The sequence below is a fragment of the Papaver somniferum genome, chromosome 6 (assembly GCF_003573695.1).
Source record: "Papaver somniferum cultivar HN1 chromosome 6, ASM357369v1, whole genome shotgun sequence".
Taxonomy (NCBI): domain Eukaryota; kingdom Viridiplantae; phylum Streptophyta; class Magnoliopsida; order Ranunculales; family Papaveraceae; genus Papaver; species Papaver somniferum.
The window spans coordinates 47,015,542-47,037,677 of NC_039363.1; the positions used below are offsets into that span (position 1 = coordinate 47,015,542).

The 22,136-nt window shown below is 37.0% G+C and overlaps 2 protein-coding genes and 1 pseudogene across 2 annotated transcripts; 1 reads left to right on the forward strand and 2 right to left on the reverse strand.

The window, feature by feature from the left end:
* Positions 1 to 1,673: 1,673 nt before the first annotated feature.
* Positions 1,674 to 1,773, reverse strand: LOC113292045 (annotated as a pseudogene).
* Positions 1,774 to 10,895: 9,122 nt separating this feature from the next.
* On the forward strand, positions 10,896 to 18,314 carry LOC113287472. The gene is made up of 3 exons (XM_026536238.1): positions 10,896 to 11,241; positions 11,358 to 12,240; positions 15,097 to 18,314. Exons 1-3 carry the CDS (start codon positions 11,210 to 11,212, stop codon positions 18,022 to 18,024), a joined length of 3,843 nt encoding a protein of 1,280 aa, XP_026392023.1. The 5' UTR covers positions 10,896 to 11,209; the 3' UTR covers positions 18,025 to 18,314.
* Positions 18,315 to 19,014: 700 nt separating this feature from the next.
* LOC113285632 (HVA22-like protein f) lies at positions 19,015 to 20,409 on the reverse strand. Its single transcript, XM_026534443.1, has 5 exons — positions 20,212 to 20,409; positions 19,910 to 19,936; positions 19,697 to 19,819; positions 19,346 to 19,592; positions 19,015 to 19,224 (listed from the first exon to the last, which is right to left on the reverse strand). Exons 1-5 carry the CDS (start codon positions 20,256 to 20,258, stop codon positions 19,198 to 19,200), a joined length of 471 nt encoding a protein of 156 aa, XP_026390228.1. The 5' UTR covers positions 20,259 to 20,409; the 3' UTR covers positions 19,015 to 19,197.
* Positions 20,410 to 22,136: the final 1,727 nt, after the last annotated feature.

Genomic DNA, 22,136 nt, shown 5'->3' on the forward strand with positions numbered 1-22,136 from the left:
AAATCGAACCACTTTTACCACTATCTACAAATTACATCAATTTTTGGCGCCGTCGATGCGGACTTGTTTTTAGGGTTTTAATTTATTTATTTTTTTTAATATTTTTTAATATTTTTTTATTATTATTTTTGTCCTTTTTTATGTTTTGGGGTATTTATCTTGTGTCTACAGGTTCTGGATCATAAAGAAAATTGAGCCAAGAAGTTTGGTGATTTCATAAAGACTTGGAGCTAAAGATTAAAGCAAAAAGAAAAGAAAAGAAGACAATTTTATTTTAGACAGTTTTAGTTTAAGGTTTGTTTATTTATTTAAAAAAAAAAACTATATTAGGGTTTGTTATTTTTGTAATTTTTCTTTATTTTTTTTGGACTTTTGGACTTTGGGACATTATTTTTTTTATTACCCTACGGAAGGGTACTTTAAATATAAACTGTTTGCAGAGAAGGAGGACAATTACGATATTGTCTCTGCACCTTGGGTTCGTACACTAGACATCAGAGTTAGTGGCCCGAGTCGACTACAACCGATTCATCCCCCGTCTGGAACGGGAGGTAAGATTCTAACACTCGCGAATCCCCTGTCAGCGAGTTATTGGACTCCTTCGTATGCATATATGTTGAGGACTGAATACGGAAATTTATTTTTCTAGTAAAGGGCAAGGCCTGGCCATACAAGATAAGGGTTCGGATTTCATCACCGTTCTCTTCTTGCCCGCTTTAGGAACACGTAACCTACGCGAACCTAAGCCTAAAATTTTGACTAGAACGAGACCGATAGGGTAACGAGCTTAACAGGAAAGTCATTCGAAAAATATTGGTTACTCTTTTAAGCATACTTCGAAGTTCTTGACGGTTTCTGTAAGTTGAATGCATGATTGCGCCGCCTTGTAATACCGGTGAGGCCTTGAGTATCAAAGCTCCACCGAGCTTCCCTCGCCTCTATTCAACTTACGTTAACTCGGATTGATTACAGATGAGTTTGCATAAATTGTAGCGAATTCTCGTTTGAAGGATTAGAAGCTGGTCTAGAAACAATCTAAGTGGAGCCATCATGTTTTTTGTTTGTTAGAAATCAATAGGTTTGATTTGGTTGAGTCGGCCTTGATCTGTGTTTGCTTACCCTTCCAATTTAGAAAATTCTATTGTATGCCTGAACGTAAAAGAGACGCACTAGGTAGATTTGTTAAAGAGAAACCTAGTAGTTCGAAGCGTCTCGAGTACCTTAATCTAGAAAGTCCGGCTTTTGAAGAGTCTGTTTTTGAACGTTCTTTGACTGAGGAGAGAATCCCTGTTGCTCCGATAGCGCCAGAAATGGCAACTTTGAAAGCTTTGTTGAATCCAACTAGGACTACCGTCCTTCGTGTATTAAATTAGCTGAAACGGAGGCACTCTATGAACTGAAACCTGGGACCATACAGATGCTCCCAATCTTTTTAGGGAAAGAAAATGAAAACCCTTATTACCATGTTATGGATTTTGAGGAAATTTGTAGTACTCTAAGAATTATAGGCTTAGATGATGATGCTTTGAAACTTAGGTTATTCCCATTTTCCCTGAAAGATAAGGCCAAGTCGTGGATGTATAGTTTGGACTCCGAGTCAATTGAGACATATGAACAACTTACATCTGCCTTTTTCAATAAGTTTTTCCCTAGGCACAAAACATCGTCTATTAGGACGCAAATATGCACATTTTCACAACAAGAAGGAGAATATTTATATAGGTATTTGGAAAGGTTCAATGATTTATTATCCCAGTGTCCTCATCATGGTTTAGAAAAGGTTAGGCTAGTTCAGATCCTTTATGAGGGTTTAGATTATTCCACAACGACCATGGTTGAGTCTCTATGCACTGGTGGATTTGAAAACCAAACTGTTGATGCGGCGATGGAATTTTTTAATGAATCGAAAGAACCCAGCAATGGGAAAATAGTAGGGCACCCTAGAAAACAATTCTTTTAAGTAGAGGAAACGTTAATAGGGTACACGGAGGCTATGAATCAGATGCCAAAATTGTTGCTATAGCAAAAAGGTTAGAAGCCTTAGAAGTGGGCCAGACTAGTGGTAGAGTGTAGCCTTTTTGGGAAGGCCAGAATATTGAAGAGAAGGCCAATGCTCTTTATAATAACACTAGATTTCATAAACGTCAAAAGATTAACCCATATTCAGAAACCTATAATCCTGGTTGGAGAAACCATCCGAACCTTTCGTGGTCTAAGGGCCAAAGTCAAGGTCAGTTTAGTAATTCTAATGCTCCCCCAGGTTTTGGCTATACTAAGAATCCTTCAGGACTAGCTCAGTTTCAGAATCAGTCAGATAAGAAAATCCTAAGTTTAGAGGAATCTCTCGCCTTGTTAACTCAGCAAACTGCAAAATTCCAGTTATCCGTAGAACAGAGTCTAAGCTAGTAACAGGATAGGACAAGAAAATAGTCAGGCTATTTCCGAGTTAAAAACCCAGGTTGGTCTGATAAGTGATTCTTTGAGAGAAAAAGGTAAGTTTCCTAGTCAAACACAACCCAACCCTAGAGGAGTTCATGAATTAGGTGCAAAACCATCGAATCAATTGAATGCTGTTAGAACCCTTAGAAGTGGTAGAGTTGTAGACAATAAGGTAACCATGCCCGATAGTGAACATACTGTAGTTCACCCCTCAGGATCTCACCTCTCAGGACCAGTAGCTGAAGAGACTGATAAAGTTTCTGATGATGTGAATTCGGTTCCTGAAAGGTCTGATTTTAGGCCTAGAGCCCCATTTCCTCAGCTATTAGTACCAACAAAGAAGGAATCGAACTTTAATGACAATGGAGGTTTTTAAGCAAGTTACCATAAACCTTCCCTTATTAGATGCAATTAGGCAAATTCCTGCTTATGCCAAGTTCCTTAAGGATATGTGTACGCGAAAGCGAAAACTTAGCGTCCATAAGAAAGCCTTTTTAGCTAGTCACGTAAGTTCAATCATTCAGAACACCACAACTCCAAAGTACAAAGACCCAGGTTCTCCTACCATTGCTTGCACAATAGGTAACTTCGGGTAAAAAAGCTTTACTTGACTTAGGAGCCAGTGTGAACTTACTGCCATTCCATGTATACTTACAGCTAGGACTTGGTGAAATGAAACCTACTCAGATGACACTGCAGTTAGCTGATAGGTCTGTTAAAATCCCTCGAGGTGTTATCGAGGATGTTCTTATTGAGGTCGACAAGTTTATTTATCCAGTGGATTTCGTGGTCCTAGATACCCAACCTGTCCCTGACCCAGAGAACCAGATACCTGTGATTTTAGGTCTCCCATTTTTAGCTACGTCTAATGCGATCATTAACTGTCGAAATGGTGTGATGAGTTTATCTTTTGGTAATATGACTATGGAGATGAACATTTTTAATGTCAGTAAGCAACCTCATGAGCTAGATGACACATGTGTTGAGGAGGTGAACATGATAGAATCCTTAGTTCATGAGTCATTACCAAACATCTTGTCTGAAGACCCATTAGAAAGTTGTCTATCCCATTTTGGTTTAGATTTTGACGACGATAACACTATTGAACAGGTGAATGCTCTATTAGATTCTACCCCTGTGTTATACAATGATAGATGGAAAGCTAGGTTCAAACCGTTACCAGTTTCTGAAACTACCCTAATTCCTTCTTTAGAAGAGCCCCCAAAGTTGGACCTTAAACCACTACCCGATACTCTAAAGTTTTTGTTTTTAGGCCCATCTGAGACTTTACCTGTGATTGTAGCTTCCAATTTGGATAGTGATCAGGAAAGTAGGCTAGTAAATGTACTTCAAGACAATAAGGAAGCTTTAGGGTGGACTATAGCAGACATTAAGGGTATAAGTCCTACTGTGTGTATGCATCAAATTCATTTAGAGGAAGACTCCAAACCTTCTAGGGAGATGCAACGTCGACTGAACCCTAACATGAAAGAGGTAGTTCGAAAAGAGGTGCTTAAGTTGTTAGATGCGGGTATTATTTACCCAATTTCAGACAGTAAGTGGGTCAGCCCTGTTCAGGTTGTCCCCAAGAAATCAGGTATCACTGTAGTCCAGAATGATAATAATGAATTAATCCCAACCCGAGTGACCACGGGATGGCGTGTGTGTATTGACTATAGGAAATTGAACAAGGTCACAAGGAAGGATCACTTTCCCCTTCCTTTTATCGACCAAATGCTAGAGCGATTAGCTGGACATAGTCACTATTGCTTCTTAGATGGCTACTCCGGTTATAATCAGATCGTTATTGCCCCAGAAGACCAAGAGAAAACCACTTTTACCTGTCCCTTTGGTACCTTTGCGTATAGACGCATGCCTTTCGGGCTATGTAATGCCCCTGCAACTTTTCAGCGTTGTATGATGAGCATATTTTCTGATATGGTAGAACGGTTCTTAGAGGTCTTTATGGATGATTTTTCAGTGTTTGGTTCATCTTTCGATGAGTGCTTGCATCATTTGACATTAGTGTTGACTAGGTGTAAGGAAAAAAATTTAGTGCTTAATTGGGAAAAATGCCATTTCATGGTTAAATCAGGAATTGTATTAGGGCACATCGTCTCTTCAAAGGGTATAGAGGTAGACAAAGCCAAAGTTGACCTTATTAAGACTTTACAGGTCCCAAAAACCGTAAAAGATATTAGGTCATTCCTAGGGCATGCAGGTTTTTACCGTCGATTCATTAAGGATTTTAGCTTGATTTCTAGACCTCTTTGCAATTTGCTTGCAAAAGATGTTAAGTTTGTCTTTGATGATGCTTGTTTAGAGGCTTTTGAGAAGCTTAAAACTTTACTCACTACTGCCCCGATAGTCCAGGCACCTAACTGGAACCTACCCTTTGAGATTATGTGTGATTCTTCAGATTATGCTATAGGCGTCGTTTTAGGACAACGAGAAAACAAATTACTTCATGTGATTTATTATGCTAGCAAAACTCTGAATGATGCCCAAATGAACTACACAACTACCGAGAAGGAACTTTTAGCCATCGTGTTTGCCTTGGATAAGTTTAGGTCCTACCTATTAGGTTCTAAGATCATAATCTATACAGATCATGCTGCTTTGAAATACCTTTTATCTAAGAAGGATACCAAACCTAGATTGATTAGATGGATCCTATTGTTACAGGAATTTTCCCCAGACATTAGAGACAAAAAGGGTGCAGAAAATGTAGTAGCAGATCACTTGTCTAGGCTAGTTGTTAGTTCCCCTAGTGATTCCCTTCCTATAAGGGATAGCTTTCCTGATGAACAATTGTTCTCTGTTTCCCAATCACCTTGGTATGCAAATATAGTGAATTATCTTGTTACTGGTCGAACCCCTCAACATTGGGGTAAGCAAGATCGTTCTAGGTTTTTAGCCGAGGTTAAGCATTTCTTTTGGGACGATCCTTATCTGTTTAAGTATTGTCCGGACCAGATTATTAGGAGATGTGTATCTGAGAGTGACCAGTCTAGTATTATCTCCTTTTGTCATGAACATGCATGTGGGGGTCATTTTAGTGCTAAGAAGACTGCTGCTAAGATTTTGCAGTGTGGATTTTACTGGCCTTCGTTGTTTAAAGATTCCCATAGTCATTGTGTTTCTTGTGAGCGTTGCCAGAAGTTAGGAACCATTTCCCGTAGAAATATGATGCCTTTGAACCCTATTTTAGTGATTGAGGTCTTTGATGTGTGGGGCATTGATTTTATGGGTCCATTTCCTATTTCGTTTGGTTATCTTTACATACTTGTCGCTGTAGACTATGTGTCTAAGTGGGTTGAGGCGGTTCCGTGTAGAACGAATGACCACAGGGTCGTAGTCCAGTTTTTGAAAGAGAATATACTTACACGTTTTGGTACGCCGCGAGCTATAATTAGTGATGGAGGTTCACACTTTTGTAATAGACCGTTTTCTCTTTTAATGAAACAATACGGTATTACCCATAAAGTAGCAACCCCATATCACCCTCAGACTAGTGGTCAGGTAGAGGTTTCCAATAGGGAAATTAAACGTATTCTAGAGAAAACAGTTAATCCAAATAGGAAAGACTGGTCGTCGAGGCTTACTGATGCCTTATGGGCTTACCGTACTGCGTTTAAGACACCCATTGGAATGTCACCTTATCGTTTAGTGTTTGGCAAGGCATGTCACCTGCCTGTTGAGTTAGAGCATCGAGCCTATTGGGCTATTAAGAACTTAAACTTTTCACTTGACAAGGCAGGAGCTCAAAGAAAGCTCCAGCTCAATGAGTTGGACGAGATTCGTAGAGATGCATACGATAGTGCTAAGGAGTATAAGAACAAAATGAAACTTGTGCATGATAGGAATATTTTACGAAAGTCATTTTCTCCAGGTCAAAAAGTTCTTCTGTATGACACTCGTTTGCATCTATTCCCCGGGAAGTTGCGCTCTCGGTGGACCGGTCCTTTTGTGGTCCGTACTGTTTTTCCTCATGGCGCTGTTGAGATTGAGACACCAGATGGTAGTAGTTCTTCGAAGGTTAACGGTCAGCGATTGAAGCCCTTTTTAGAGCCTTTTCCTACAGGTGATGTTGAGGAGGTCCCTCTGGAGGACCCTGTTTACCTTGATTGACCATCGAGGCGATTTGTATGTTGTATAATATTTTTGTAGGTTTTTGGTTACACTTCACCCAGGTACTATCTTTCCGACTTCTCTCTTTACTATTTCCTCATGTTACTTATATTTTTGGTACTGTTCTTTGATTAGAAACATTGAGGACAATGTTAGATTTAAGTTTGGGGGGGGGTAGAACTTTTTGTTACCTTTTCGTTGCAATAAATAAACTCCAGAGCCTAGAAATTTATCCCTATTAAGGATGGCACTAACCAATCTAAGTGGATGGAAGCATTTTGGTTGTAGGAGTTGAGGAACCAATCTGACTAGATGGAACATCTAAAGAGTCTATTCATAAAAGCACAGAGCTCAGGTGTTAGAAATAACATGATAGTTTCACCATATCTCGTTGAGTCCTTTTCACTTCTGTTTTTATTTTGTTTTTTTTTAAACTATGTTTCTCTAAGTGATTAGGTGGGGCTCACGATTCAAGTTGTTACCAATGCTAGGGTGGATTAGAGTGATTGAGATAAAAAAAAAAAAGAAAAAAAAAAAGAGACCAGACCATCAGACCAACTGGAATAAATTCAATAAAGTCGACCACTGGAACCCTTGTATATGCCAATTGTGTTGACCTAGAGTTAGGATTATCGACCACTGGTACCCTTGTATATGCAAGTGTGTTGATATTAGTCAGACCGGTATCTCAGTACATTAGGATAGGTTCATTTTGGTAGAGGCCTTCAGACATATATGAGAAACACCGTTCACCTAGTAAACATCAAAACCATCTATGTTTTTCTATATCCATCTTCTTGATCTATCCATGTGATTAGTTTTGACTCCGGATATTGATGTCCATAGTGCGACTATCTGAGTAGAGCTCTGTCACTTCATATGAATTTTAGTATGCTTGAGTGCAAACTCGTGTACAACAATTGGAATTTCGCATCAGGGTACTTCCTCCTGTAGTCAATAAGTATGCCAACCAAGGAGATTCTTTAGTTCCTTCCAAGGTTCTGTGTAGATAGCTAGGGTCTGGAATATAAAGGTTTTGTGGGTATACCTCTGGTAAGCCCTCCAGAGACAGCACTCCGCCACTAGGGACACCTAGGGGTTTAAAGGCTTATTTCATATGCTAAATGCAATCGACGATGCCTGCGACAGTGAGTTAGGATTTTATTTCTATTTTATTTTTGCTCGAGGACTAGCAAATAATAGGTTTGGGGGTATTTGATAGACACATTTTTGTGTCCGATTTGTCTCGATTCTATATATTGTTAGGACTCATTTTTGTACTTATTATGGTGTTTTATTTATTTGTAGGTATTTTTGGCCAATAAACATTTTTGGAAAAAATTGGCTCGAAAAGTTGTCGGAAAGCACCCGGAGGATATTTGCTATTCGGACTCTCACTTTGGATAAGGGGTAACCTAATTACTAAGGGGAATCCCATTTCCAGGCAGTTGCTAATCGCACCCATACTCTGGATAAGGGGCAACCATCTTTAACATTTCAAAAACCAGGGTTTTGGCGGGAAAATAGTGCAGTGAAGAACAGTTTTGGCAATCGTGATTTGGAGGAGTTTGAGGTCGATTAAACCTCTGATTTTCATATGATAGACTCCTTATGGGTCTAGGAATCTGATATGGGTGTTTAAATCGATTAGACTGGGCTCAATCGATGGATTTTTCTCACAACAGAAAATATGGAAAGTCACATGTGTGACCTGTTTTAGGGAATTTTAAAGAGATTAAAGCGCTGTAAACCTTCCCAAAGATTTGTATCTATCTAAGGAAGAGTTTAGAATAAAAAAGAAAGCTCAGAAACGCGTAGAAATTCTAAAACAACAAATTGCCGCAACTTGGCCGTGAAGAGAAGGAAAGAGATTTCGAAAGATTTGGGAGAGATTTAATCGGTATTTTTGATATGAATAGATGTATTGGGTCATATAGAAGAGGTGTCGAGAGTTTGGGAACCTAAGGAGAGCCAGAGAAGAAGAAATCAGAGCTTTATCAAACTCTGTTTCTGCTGCTGAAGAAGAAGAACGCGAAGAAAATTGACGCACGGGAAACAGTCGCAGAACAGTGTAGTTGTTTAATAGCTGAAGAACATTAAGCTGTGCAGGGCAGTCGTATTCTAGGGTCTTAAAATCAGCGACAAAGCAACAGTTTTTTTGTAACAGTTCCATTGTAACAACTGTTTTGCAACACCAATACACTGTTGCAAACAGTCTGTGTTATTACTTTTTAATCTTTTAATCATCTTTTGAGCAACAAACACATATTTTGAGATCATGATTAATATGAGGAGCTAAACCCCATTGCTGAGGCGATAGAGGAAGCTATTTTTCCAACAAAAAGTGGTATATTCTATTTTATCTTTTTATTTGCAATAGTTATATGATTATTTGCCTTGAACTATTATTGAATATGATTTTTATTTGAGTGATTGTGATCTATTTTGATGGAGTATGCTTAGTTTTAAGACTTTTGATGCTTCATACTTGGTATTTACAATTATTACTTTTGAAAATCTACTTGTTGCAATATGTTAGAATCAAATTAAACAAGAAAATTGCATAAATATAAGTATTGGTTTAATCACTTTGAACTTGGAAAATAGTTGAATTAGCCTCAGTATTTCTTTTAGTATTGATATCATCTTTGATTGAGTTTGCTATAATTTTTAGTGAGTTTTCTATTTTAATATTAGAATTTAAGTCTAATTAATATCCTTCACAAGTCTGAGAATCGAACCACTTTTACCACTATCTACAAATTACATCAGAAATCTAACCCCCAACTCATTCATATAATATGGAGCAGATTGAAATAGTTTTCCCGAACCTTTTTGGTAGAAATTTTTTTTGTACCCATAAAAATAACGATGTATAAAAACCTTAGAGACAACATAATAGAAGATGAAATTTAGTATTCCTATAATAATAATATTCAAGATTTTACACCTATAGCTGCGCAATACGAATTATTCAAGCTCATAACTTACCGATTTCGAATATGAATATCCTGGTTAAAAACACACACAAAATTCTCCATACATACCCCTCGGTCAACCAGAAATCATAGGTTTCCCGCTGATATTATTTCTTATCGGGTATTCAATGTTAAGAAGTATTATACCTTTACACAAGTAGAAAGAAATTAAACAATAAAAATTGAACTCTGATACTCTTTAGTGAGGTAAATGGATATAGATAAGTTCGAAAGATCAAAGATGATAGAAAATTAATGTTACTTTGGATTGAATCTCCCTTGAAAACTCGAAGCAATTAAAGGAATAGAATGAAAACACTTTTGCCACACATTTTTCTCCTAGTTCTCTTCATCTAAATCATCTCTGGTTACCAACAAAACTACTCTTACACCAAAATTTAACGTATTCTATACATCCGAAGAAAAAGGTCGTTTAGGAAGTGAGGTAGTTGTTCTTTTAGCTTTGGACGCAGCATGTGAAGAGGCGACTCCAATTGAATTTACCATTTCGTAAACTTTGTTTTTCCGAAAAGGTTTCAATTTCAGAACTGAAAATATAAAGAGTTGTGTGTTAATTTTGAATAAATTTGTATAAAAATATGGCGTGGACATATAAATTGTTTATGATGTGGTATAAGCACAAATAAGAAGATTACGACGCCGTCCAATCAACCGGAAAAAATCTCATTAACTAATATTATTTATTAAATGAGATGATATGTGATTTCAAGAAATTTTTTTGGTAAAATTTATAAAAAATATTATTGTGGTAGTGTGATCTACCTTTCATTGTTTTTACGGGTTAAAATCCAAATTTATATCGGGTTTGGGCGTCATTTAGAAAATCGTAAGCCAATGCAAAAGCGTTGAGTCCATGGCCTTAAGGCTTAAGACCGGCTTTGATCTGTCCGGCTATGCGAAGGCACCTCATAGTGGGTTTTTAGTGCTTGCCGTTTAGGCGGTGGGATTTGAAGTTCCTTGATTCCAACTTAATCTATAATGCTACTCTAGCAGTGATAATTCCTTGATTATAAAAAATACGAAGTAGAATAACAAGGAAACGGGGGATGTTAGGGAAGCGTGTATGACTAAGCTAGGTGGTGATGGTACATCAAAAGATTTGTATACAGATTCGTAGGAAATACAAATCTCGAAAGTAATCATATCACCCGCCATAACTAATATTTTAATACCATTTCGTTTTGGTTGCGAGTCTTCTCTGCTTTTCTTTTTTAACTTTGTTTTTTTTAATATTTTCTTACTCATACGTCCCTTTCGTGTCATAAATAAGAGAGGGAAAAAAAGAAACTAAAAAGTGGTGGAAAGAAAGAGAAAGTAAGTAATGAATCCCCCCAAGGACGATAAACATTACCATCCATCCCCAGCACCACACATCACAATATGCTGCTGCTTTCTTTCCCCATCGCCAAGCGGGAAATAAGATGAAGAAAGAAATTATTCACCAAAACTTCTTCTAGATCTCATCACTAGACAAACTCTTGCTGTAGCTTTCATCAGTTTCACATTTCAGTTCTGAGTCTGACCTGATTTAAGCCCTGGCTAACTCTCTCTCTACCTAAATCGTTTAACTATCTCTCTCCCTTGATTTCCTTTTTTTCTTCTTCTTCTTTAGTCTGGCTGTTGATTCGGAGAAGAAGACCATGGCAGTTATATTTGAAGGTTTCTCCATAAGGTAAGTAAATCTCAGATCTTCTTCTACAACTTTTCTATTTTTGATTTCTTTTAGAAATACAATTAAATTTGTAATGTGTATTTATTTATTTTTTGTTTTCTGTATAACTATTCAAGAGAGTATACATCAAAGGTTAGAAGTGTTAACGTGGCTAAGTGTTGGCCATTTGATGATGTGAATAAAGCGTCAACATCATCAACAGCAAAGAGAACAGATGTAGAAATGAACAAATTATTACCACCTTTAACATGCCGGAAGTACAGATGGTGGTCAAATGAAGTCAAACTTCTAAACGGAGAAGAATCAGTCCAACCACCCTCTGATGACAAATTTCAAAGTGGGTTTCATGATGATAAGGATAGTGGTTTTGGTTTTGATGGCGATGGTGATGATGATAAGAAGAATGATAAAAAAGAAAAGGAAGAAGAAGTGGTTTTGACGAGGAAAGAGAAAGAAGAACAGAAAATGGTAATGGTATGTCCAGTTTGTCAGAAGTTTACGGCATCTACTGTGAATGCAGTAAACATTCATATTGATAGTTGTCTTTCCAAAGCTTCTAAAAGAGAAAAGAAACTCATTAGATTAGCTAAGAAGATTGCTGCAGAGGCCGAGGCAGCCAAGTCCTCTTCCAAAACAAAGAAGAAGAAACGGTCCATTGTTGAGATTTTTGCCGTGGCTCCACAAATTGAAACCCTACAAATCCAAGAAGAAGAAGAAGAAGGCTACAAGCAAGAAGAAGATAATACTGATGATAATGAAGAAGACGAAGTAGAAGTTGGTGAGTGTACTAATAATAAGAAATTATTGAAAGGAAAGAAGAAGAAGAAAAAGAAGTTATCATCATCACCAAAAGCAGATGCTACAATGGGAATGATTAGGAATTTCAAGTTTGATAATAAAAAGAAGAAGAAGAAGAAAAAGACTGATTGTTCAACAGTAACATCGACATCATTATCACCGAAATTATTCAAGAAGAAGAAGAATAAGATCAAAAAGAAGGTATGTAATATTAATTTCTTAACCCGTTATATTTTTTCCATTTGTTCTTGTTCTTTCATGGTGCTTAAATATTTATTGGGAACCTTATAAAGCTGTTTATTATATACTTTACATATGAAAGTGATTCAACAAGTACTAGTGGTTTGAGTGAAATGAAGTTATAGTACAAAAGAGTAGAGAGAACAAAAGTAAGAAGAAACAACTAGTGATTCACATAATAGTTGTTATCTACTAGTATATATTCAACAACAACATTACACAATACATAATGGGAGTGGAGTATGTTGATCCAGCTGTCTAGTACGGGCTGCTTGGTTATTGGGGAAATTTTTATCATCAGATGATAGTGGTAGTTGTCCTTATTGTTTTATTGATGATACTTTTGAAACCCTTGCATCGTAAAAATAGATAAAAGGATGTTTTCATTTTTACTACGGTTTTTGGCTTTAACAAACGTAGCATTCTAATTTAGGGTTAGTAATAATTAGAACTTATCTGTCCATCGATTTTTATGAGTTAGTTGTTTGAAATCTAGTTGTATGAAGTATGGGTTTGGATCTACTGATGAAATTTGGTAGTCATATTGGGCTGTTGAGGGGTTTATAAGAAAAAAAATCGTTATTTTATGTTCATTTTTACATGTAATATGGATTATCTTTGATGAGGTGAGATATTAGTGTTGGTCTGGTTGATATTTGCTTGCCGAACGGGGTGTTGGTTGCATTTTCTGCCTGTTTGATAGTGGTTCAAGTTTAGTTATAATGAGCATGTACTTAGAAATATTGTACTTGTTGTCTGATTATAGCGATACTTTCGTGAATGGAATTGTTATGTCTTTTGATTAGTGAGTGGAATTAACCTTTTTGTGCCAATCAGTGCTGTTTGACTTTTGAGGGGTTACGTTAGTTGTAATGGAAACTTATCGGCGGTTATTGATGACCACCATGGTGGTGGCTTTTTGTGTTGTTTGATATATTTGCGTTGAACCATATGATTTTTATAAGGTGTCGTGGTTCTAGTTAAACTTTTAACTGATGTCTTGATCTCATGGTATCTTTGGATTTGGCAAATAGTTAATGCATGTTTCCAGTTTGTAGTTGTTCATACTTTTTGGATGATGTGTTGTAAGTATAACATATGTTGAAGTAATTACATGCGGAAAATTGGCCTATGAAGTCGGCTGTGAGTATAAGCACCCATTTGTAGGTGATGTATATAATAGCATGATATGCGTTACCTGATCATCTGGAAATCTAACAATTAATTAATAATCGTTTTTTGTTTTTTTTCATCGATATCAGATGCTTACTTATATCAAAATAGCAGGCTAACATATCAAAGTAGGCGAAGAAACCTAGACTGACCTTTTTCATGTGATGATTGTGTATTTGTATGCGATGTTTATATAGTTCTAGTATATACATGTTCTTGTTTCTATTCGTATAGAGTTTTTTTTTTCATTGTTTTTGTTTCATCTGCGTCTGTATGTCTGCTTATATATTACTCGGTGGTAGTTTTTTTTGATAAAAGATGTGTATCTCATTCTGTTCTTTTGACTACTCAATTCTTTGTAGGATAGTGATAATGAACAATGGCTTTCGGTTTCCCATGATTAGAGAACTATACCAAATGCAATATGCATGTGTCTTTGATAAGAAATCTATTTGAATAAAAAAATCTAATGAGGCTAGTAATATTGCTTGTATGCATTTTATTAACCTTATTTTCTATAAATATATTGCCAATTGTTTTTATTTGTTGGACATTTTTAAATTCTTAAAAAGCAAAAACTTATCCAAAGCTTTCTTCCCTTCTCTCAGAAGCTGGTTCTTAAGGTTTGCATCAGGTCTGAATTGTTAAAGTTCATGGTACACGCTATTACATTGTTTCTTTTTGTGAATCCGCTTGTTGTTTGAAGACTTAAGTATATAGAGCCTCTCTCAGGTAAAAGGATTTGGTGTTTGTTTGCTTTCTATTGGGAAAGCGTTTGTTTGCATCAATATACCTGCCACTTATGATGTAGTAGACAACTGATTTTCTTATTAGGAAAGAACTGAAACAAATCACACACTGATTATGTAATTGTTATGCAACGGTTATTACATTCCTCATACCTTCAAATACATATTCTGTTTTGAACATGTGTTAGAGACAAGAAGTCTCTCATTTACGTTTTTGGATCCTATCTGTGGGAAGACGCAGAAAAAGCATTTTAGGAATAGTTGTTATTAATTGTTGAGGATCAGGTAGTGCTTTTCTGTTATGGCTTATGATCACTTTGTAATCTTCTCGGTGCTGCTTCCTCTACCTGAGCTCTGTGTCTCTACCGATAAAATCACCTTACATGTGCCGCTCATGAGACCAACAATTTTAAGATTGAGACCTAAGTGTTATCAGATTGTTAATATATTTGCAAATATTATAAAGATACAGGTGAGTCTCAGAAAACATTTTTTGTATCTCATTGATGTTGCTTAATTTACTAGCAGAAGATTCTTGCAGCTTCTATAATCTTGCATAATTGTGATGTCTGTTATGCAAGAAATTGTGTATTTAATGTACAAATGAAGCTAGTATTCGTTTGCACAGCTGCACATCTTCATACTCCATGTTACTTTCCACTTACATGTGTCTGTTCAAATCACCAGAGTTGGGTGTAGCACAAAATTATTAATCTATTGCAAGCTACCTCATTATTGACCATGAGAAACATTAGTGCTGAACTAATTGCAGCAAGTTTGTCTTATTTTGTTTAGTCATATGACATAATATTATTACTTGGTTGATGGAAGGTCTTTTGATAAAGTTAGGCAATCTTCTCCTTTAATGACACTACTGATAACTTTTTCTCTACAGTCAAAAGTCCCGGTACTGAACCAGGTCTTAGAACAGGAGATATTTAAGCACCAGCAAGGCAAGCTTCCACTGCTGCCGATTCACAGCATATTAAAGAATCAGAGAAGTGTTGTATCTTGCCAAAAATCCTCTTCAATTGGAAACCTGCAGGATTGTGATTGCACAAATTTTCGTTGTGTTCGACGTTCAAATAAGCATGTTTGGTTTTCGGGTAAAGACGACATACTTGGACCGACCAACGGTGGGGTTTCTTCCTTCCAGCTGCCTCAAATACACAGTATTCATGGCCAAGTACCTTATGATGTCATGGGCAATGCATTAGTTAGACAGAATGAAGTATCTGCTGCTGATGAAGCTCCTGTGGCAAATGGAGGTGATGCAGGTGTTATTTGCATTACTAATGCATCTGGGACCCGATCTATACATGAAAAAGACGATTTGGATGATCCAACTGGTTATGATTCTCCATCAACTTTCCTCAGTTTAAGTAGTATCAGTTGTCAAGATAACAAAAAAGGCTTCTTAGTTGATGCTTTGGATGAAACTCAAGGAAATTGTCCACATCCTGATGATTCCCGCCTCTTTCATCACGGTAGCTCGCCTGCTTTCTATAATCTTCTATCTGCAGATATGCCAAGGTTCGTCACCTCTGCTCTAAATGATGGTTACGCTTCCAATTTGGACTGTCGAAGAGATGGAGATGTGCAAGGGTTGGTGGATATGAGTGGACCCCTGCCTGATCATTTTGTAAATTCAGTTGCACAATCTGTTTCCAAGAGTTCACTACTAAACATGAAGACTACTACACAGCCTTCTTCAACTTTCTTAACTTTAACTACAGAATCAAGTGGGATAAAACCTTCTCTCCCACAAAATTCCGGGCTTACTTCAAATGGTAATACGACAGATAACTCCACTCTTCACCATTTATCTCCTAAAGATCTGATGAGTTGTCTTTCTTCATCGATTGAGTGGAAGAAACGGAGGGGATCTCTATGTGGGGGGAAGCATATTGACGAGAATTTTATTGGTTTGCCTCTGAATTCACAAGGTGCATATGTCCAGTCTTCCTCAAGTAGCAGTAAAGTAGGGTATAACTGTTTAGATAAACAAGATAAAATGGTGGGCTCGTCCAGCGGCTTCCAAACTCACAATGTGTGGCCAAACATAGAGAAGCAGTATGTGGAAAGACAAGCTTCAAGAGGTCATTTACAATTGTTTCCTGAGGAAATCTGTTTCAGAGATAATCCTAAAGTGGATGTGCCATCCAGCTTTGGTGTTACACAGTGTAATGGAGGAACAGAAACTCACTGGGAAGACTCGTTTAGGAGTACGAGTGAATCTGTACGGCAATTGGATTCTGAGCTAAGCATGTTGAAACTTTGTTCTTATGGGTCATGCGACCGAAGTGGGTCTACTGTAAATCAGACAGAAAATCAAAAGAGTCGAGCTGAAAAGAGTCCAGAATGTGGGTTGCTGCCTCAGAATCAATTAACTATACGGTTGATGGGTAAAGATGTTACCATTGGTAGAGCGAACGTACAAGTCTGTAGTTTTGAGGATGAAGGTTTATGGACTGACAAGGAAATTATAACAGAGCATCATCTTCCCATGGCAGCCCCCGAAGGCTCTTCGTTTCACGGACATTCTTGTCCTAAATGGATTGAACATTCAGTACTACAAAAACCAAACGAAACTGCGTCTCATCTATGGAAAGCTCAAACCAGCTCACCGCAGATTTTGCAGATGAAAGCTGTAGAACCTAGTTTTTCTCAGTTGTACTACAAGTGGAGGACACCTTATCTGTCACACGCTGGTGTTTCCTTGATCAGTAAAAAACAATGCCTGGAAACCCGAAAGGTTGCTTCCGATTCATCGATGGATAGGGCGGCGAAGGTTCCAGCATCTAGTACTGCTCAAGATGAATCTCGCTACACCGGACGTGAAATGCCAGTACAATCATCGGCTCCACACAATGCTTGTGATCATACACTTTTCAGCTCTACGCAATTTAAGCACAGCCAGAGCACGTCTGTTCATGAAAAACATTCGCGTTTCGTATTTCCCTTCTCAAGCGAGGATCTCCCGGAGTATGTGCAACCATCACGGTTTGAAAGCTCTTCACAGCAGTTGCCACAGTGGTTGATAAACCCTAAACAGCAGAAAGTTACTCCGCCTGCTTTATCCAAACCTTACTTTGCTGCAAGGGCTACACACCATCCATCTAGCAAATTAGGTATCTCTTCTCCACATAAAAAATCGACAGTTCCACTTGCTTCTGAACCAGGAACCTCAATCCACCGCATGCAGAAATCAGCTGGTGGGACTTCGTTGAATTTCCCTCCAATCATCCCAGCTCCTCCTGGATTCAGAAGGTGTTTTCCTAGTAACTCGTTTTCTAAAAAATTATTTAAGATCAAGGATGGAAGTTATTCCAGGATTTCATCTCTTAATAATATCGATCAAGTTAAGAAAACCAACAAGAGGCCTGCAGCTACATCAAATGATTTGTCAAGATCCTTTAAGAGACTCAACTGGCAGATGCAAGAGTTTGATGGCAAGTTGGGGTTGGACAGAGCTGCAGATAGTAGAGTTCACACACAACCTAATTCTTCCCCACCTGAACATGACGAATACAGAAATGAAGGGAGTGATGTGGGAGGTGACAGCCATGGACTATCTCAGGATATTCATGAAGAGGATGGATTCAGAACCTTGCCAAGCTCTAACTTCTGTAAATCGGACACTATGGGTAGATCAGGTCCAATTAAACTAACTGCAGGAGCAAAGCACATCTTGAAACCTAGTCCAACAATTGCTCGAGATATTCCTAAGCCAACTCATCCAATAATTCCTCTTGGACAAGTTGCCAATGCTAGTAAAGTTTCAGAACTTCAGAAGAAACCGGTGCAAATTTTCAAGCTCTAAGAGAGTAAGTCAGAGCTGTTTATGTCGTTTGACTTCTTAGTGCTTCACATGGGCTGCTATTGGGCAATGGTTTTGCTACCAATAGGAATCCTTCCAATAGAGGTATGTTGTGATGGTTGTGTAATTTCCATGGATGATAGAGAGACAACCAAGTAATCTACCATGGTGCTTAATGTACTGTACTACTTTCTTGTACCAAAGGCATGTTACTTCAATAGTTAGGCCTTTGTCTTGGCGAAGTAAATGCACTCTAATCTAATTAAAAGTCCTAAAAATTAGCTTTTGTGGAAGTATGTGGGTGTTTTTATTATTGTCATCTTCTTTTAAATCTTTTTTCTAGCCTGATAGTGATGGTTGCAGTTTTAGGTATATTCAAGGGAGAAAATATAGTACTCCGTGCTAGTATTTATTTGAAGAAGCAAAATCTTTTGGCACAGTGGATTTGGGGGAGCAGATTTTGAATGAACAATTTGTTCATTCATGCAACCATCGAACTACATGTATCAAGTTGGAGGAGACGTATTTGAATTAGATTAACTGGTATCAAACTCTTGCAATAGGTTGGAGGAATAACCTCGAGATGTTGAAATAGTAGTGGTACACAACTACACGCCGTGTTAAATATAGGTCTTGTTTTTGGCTTCCTTAACTGGTATTATGACAATTTTTCCTCGGTATCCTAACTTTGTAGTAGATGGAGAGCAGGAAATTTTGCTTTGAAATTTGGCGATCAATTAAATCGTTAGGACCTTAGGCTGTGCTCAATTTGAAAGAGGAGATTGGTTATTTGCCTGATATCACGAATAAAGCTGACTAGCTGAGGGCCAAGATGAGCGGCAACTTAAAATTTGATAATGCTTAAACTGCATATATATTAGTTATCATTGGTAGTTTTAATCAAGTATTGGGACATAACATAAGAGTTTGGATTGAGTTCTGTGCCAGATGCAGTTCAATACCTGAAGAAGGTAATCATGGAGATTCAGAAACGTTGGGCATTAAATTTTATTATGTTGAATAATGATTTTTTTTTTTTGAAGCATAAATAATGAATATTATTCGTTTACAAGAAAACTTATTGATCGCAAATTGCTTAGAAATATTTCATAAATTTGATCCACAATACTCGAATATTTAGTATGTCCCTTTATAGGATATGTGCCTTTCTTGGTTTCAACGTTTCCTTGCTTCTTTTTCAGCCTGCAGACCCAGTTAAGATTCTTAAATTTCTGTTGGAAAATTGTACGAGAATATGGAACTTTTTTCTCCGTAATTCATTGACAAATGAAATCAACATTTCTGAGAGAATTTCATTTCTTACTGCTTTTACGACCCGCTCAAAGGCGTCTGGTCCATGTTTCTCGATGTATCGCTCCACAGATTTCCTAGCGTCCAGGCTCATCATCTGAAGAACTTTTCTTTGTCCCTCGGGATAATTAGAATTAACATGAAATCCTATTTTCACATATTTTCTCGCAAAATTTTCATATATATAAGCTGCTCCGTTGAAAATTGGTAAAACCAACCATAGACAAATCACGAGCTTGATGAATGGCCAAAAGGGGACCCTGTTTGTTACACCATAGAGATGGAGACTCAAAGTACTTTCTTATTAGCAACTTGTATTGATAAATTAGTGAAGTCTTTCTATGAAATTGATATTGTTATTTACCAGGCCAAGAATTTGTAGAATGAGAGCTCAAAAATTGTGATGAATGAGTATAAAATCCAGTATGTGAGCCATTGTTGATCGTCTAGTGTTGAGGGACTCTCGATGGCTCGCATCGATGCATACCTGTTACCAATAATAATCGTAAAAAATAAACATATATCAAAAGAAAAATTTAGATTTTGGGGGAGAAGGTATCTGATCTGAGCAACTTACAAAGGAAATAGTAGCATTACCCCTGGCCTGCATGGGATAATCACAAGATTCAAAAAAAGCTGATTAGCGTTAGAAATGATGAATATGTTAGTAGATTACAATCATTGCATAACTATACTCAGATACTCATACATGCATAATTATGTTTCAGTTCTTCAATAAAAATAATTAGTATTACATGCATTAATCATAACTACTCTATTTCTATATAAAATAAAATAATTAACCGACGGTTGTTCGTTAACATTTACTTCTGAAGGCAAAAGTAAAGAAAAATCAGGCAAAAATTGGCTGATATTTACCCCACTAATGTATCCAAGTGTCTTGCAATGGCTCCAATAAAACCCATTTTCAGAAGATTTTTTCTTTTTCTATATAGCTTACTGATTAGCTGAATGATTTGCTAGATGTATGGCAGCCAATGAATTTATAAGAAGAAGAAATGAAAGAAGCACCCATATATACTACTAACATGCATGTTTAAGTAGAAGAAGGGAGTTACTAAGATCTCTTGCATGCATGAAAGTTAAAGGTGACAATCGAGATTAGAATGATGATTAAGAAAGGAATCATCTCAAGGAGCTAGGCATCAAAGTTTTCTTTCCTACAGCTAAACTCCACGACAAGGAATCGTGAGAATAGAGAAGCAATAGATGTTTATATGAGTCGCTAGAAGAAACTTATAATGATGATTCGATATCTGCTTTGTGAAGCTAAACTAACGGATTACTTTGTTTATCAGAATTGGGTCCCCCTACATGTAAAAACCTCTTTTCCTAGTTTTGTAGATAGTCTTTCTCTGAAGCAGAAACTACGATAAGGACATTTGAGAAAAATTAATTGGTGCAAAAATTATGTGGTGATGGAAACCTATCGTCTTGTCTTATTGGCTAGCGCTATTATTTTTAGAAATTATTATAATTCCTTTACTGGTTATTGGTTGTCGTATAATCATCCCTCGAATACTTCAAGACTGCTAGTGGGGTGCCAAGTTTAGTGGGGTGTACCAAGTTAAGGTAAAAATTGTTTTGTCCTATATGAAAATCTGTTTTGTCTTATTATAGTTTAGGTACACCCCCACTTAATTTAGTATCCCTATTAGCAATGTTGCAATACTTGTTGTTCTAATGTCAATCACTTTCAATTGCTTAGTGTGGTTGTTAGTTCGTCCAATTATAATTCTTTGTACTGTTTTCAAAACAATAGTTCTGTTAGTAAATTAAAGCTTGGTCTAGCTTATTCTTATTCCTCTAAATGAGAATTATGTCGTGGAATTGTCAAGGTTTCGGCAATCCTACTACCAAAACAACAATATGGAATTTGATTAGATGTCAAAACCCTAATATGATTTTTCTATGTGAAACTAAAAATGAATTTTCTATGATGAATCAATATCTTAGTAGATTCAATTACCCCAATTTTTGGGTCTTTCTTTCTATTGGTAGGGCTGGTGGTATTTCTTTAATTTGGAAAATTGGTTTTCAATGTGAAATTGTTCATAATACTGATAAGATGATAAATGTCATCATCTTTGATAACCCAAGTAAGCCAACATTTCTAGTCACTTTTCTTTATGGTTCTGTATATCCTGAAGAAAAGATGACACAATGGAAATTCATCAGTGAAATTGGTGCTAGAGCTAATCTTCCTTGGGTTATCATTGGTGACCTCAACATAACTATGCGTGACTATGAAAGATCTACATTCACTACTCCAACTATTATTGAATTTCCTGAAATTCAAACTATCTTGGATAATGCTGATCTTTCATACCTAGGTTATATAGGCAACAGGTTTATCTGGAATAATAGGCAATCTGGTGATAATTATATTTATGCTAGATTAGACAGGACTTTGGCTAATGGTCCTTCGCTACATCATTATGGTTCCACCCCGGTGCACCATATTGATACTATTGGCATTGACCATATACCCATTATCTTGGAGACTAACTCTGTGTCCACCAAGGTAGTAAGCCCTACAGATATTTCAAATGCTGGGGTAGAGATCCATCTGTAAGAGAATTTATTAAAAATGCTTACTCTGAATATGTCAGAGGATCCTCCTCTTTCCAGTTTACTAATAGGTTGAGAAATGCGAAATATGATCTGAAATTATGGAATCTTAACCATTTTGGAAACATTGATCATAAGGTTAGATCTCTGAACAATCAACTCCATGATCTTAATAATCTTCCACATTCTTCAAACAATGTGGAATAGATTAA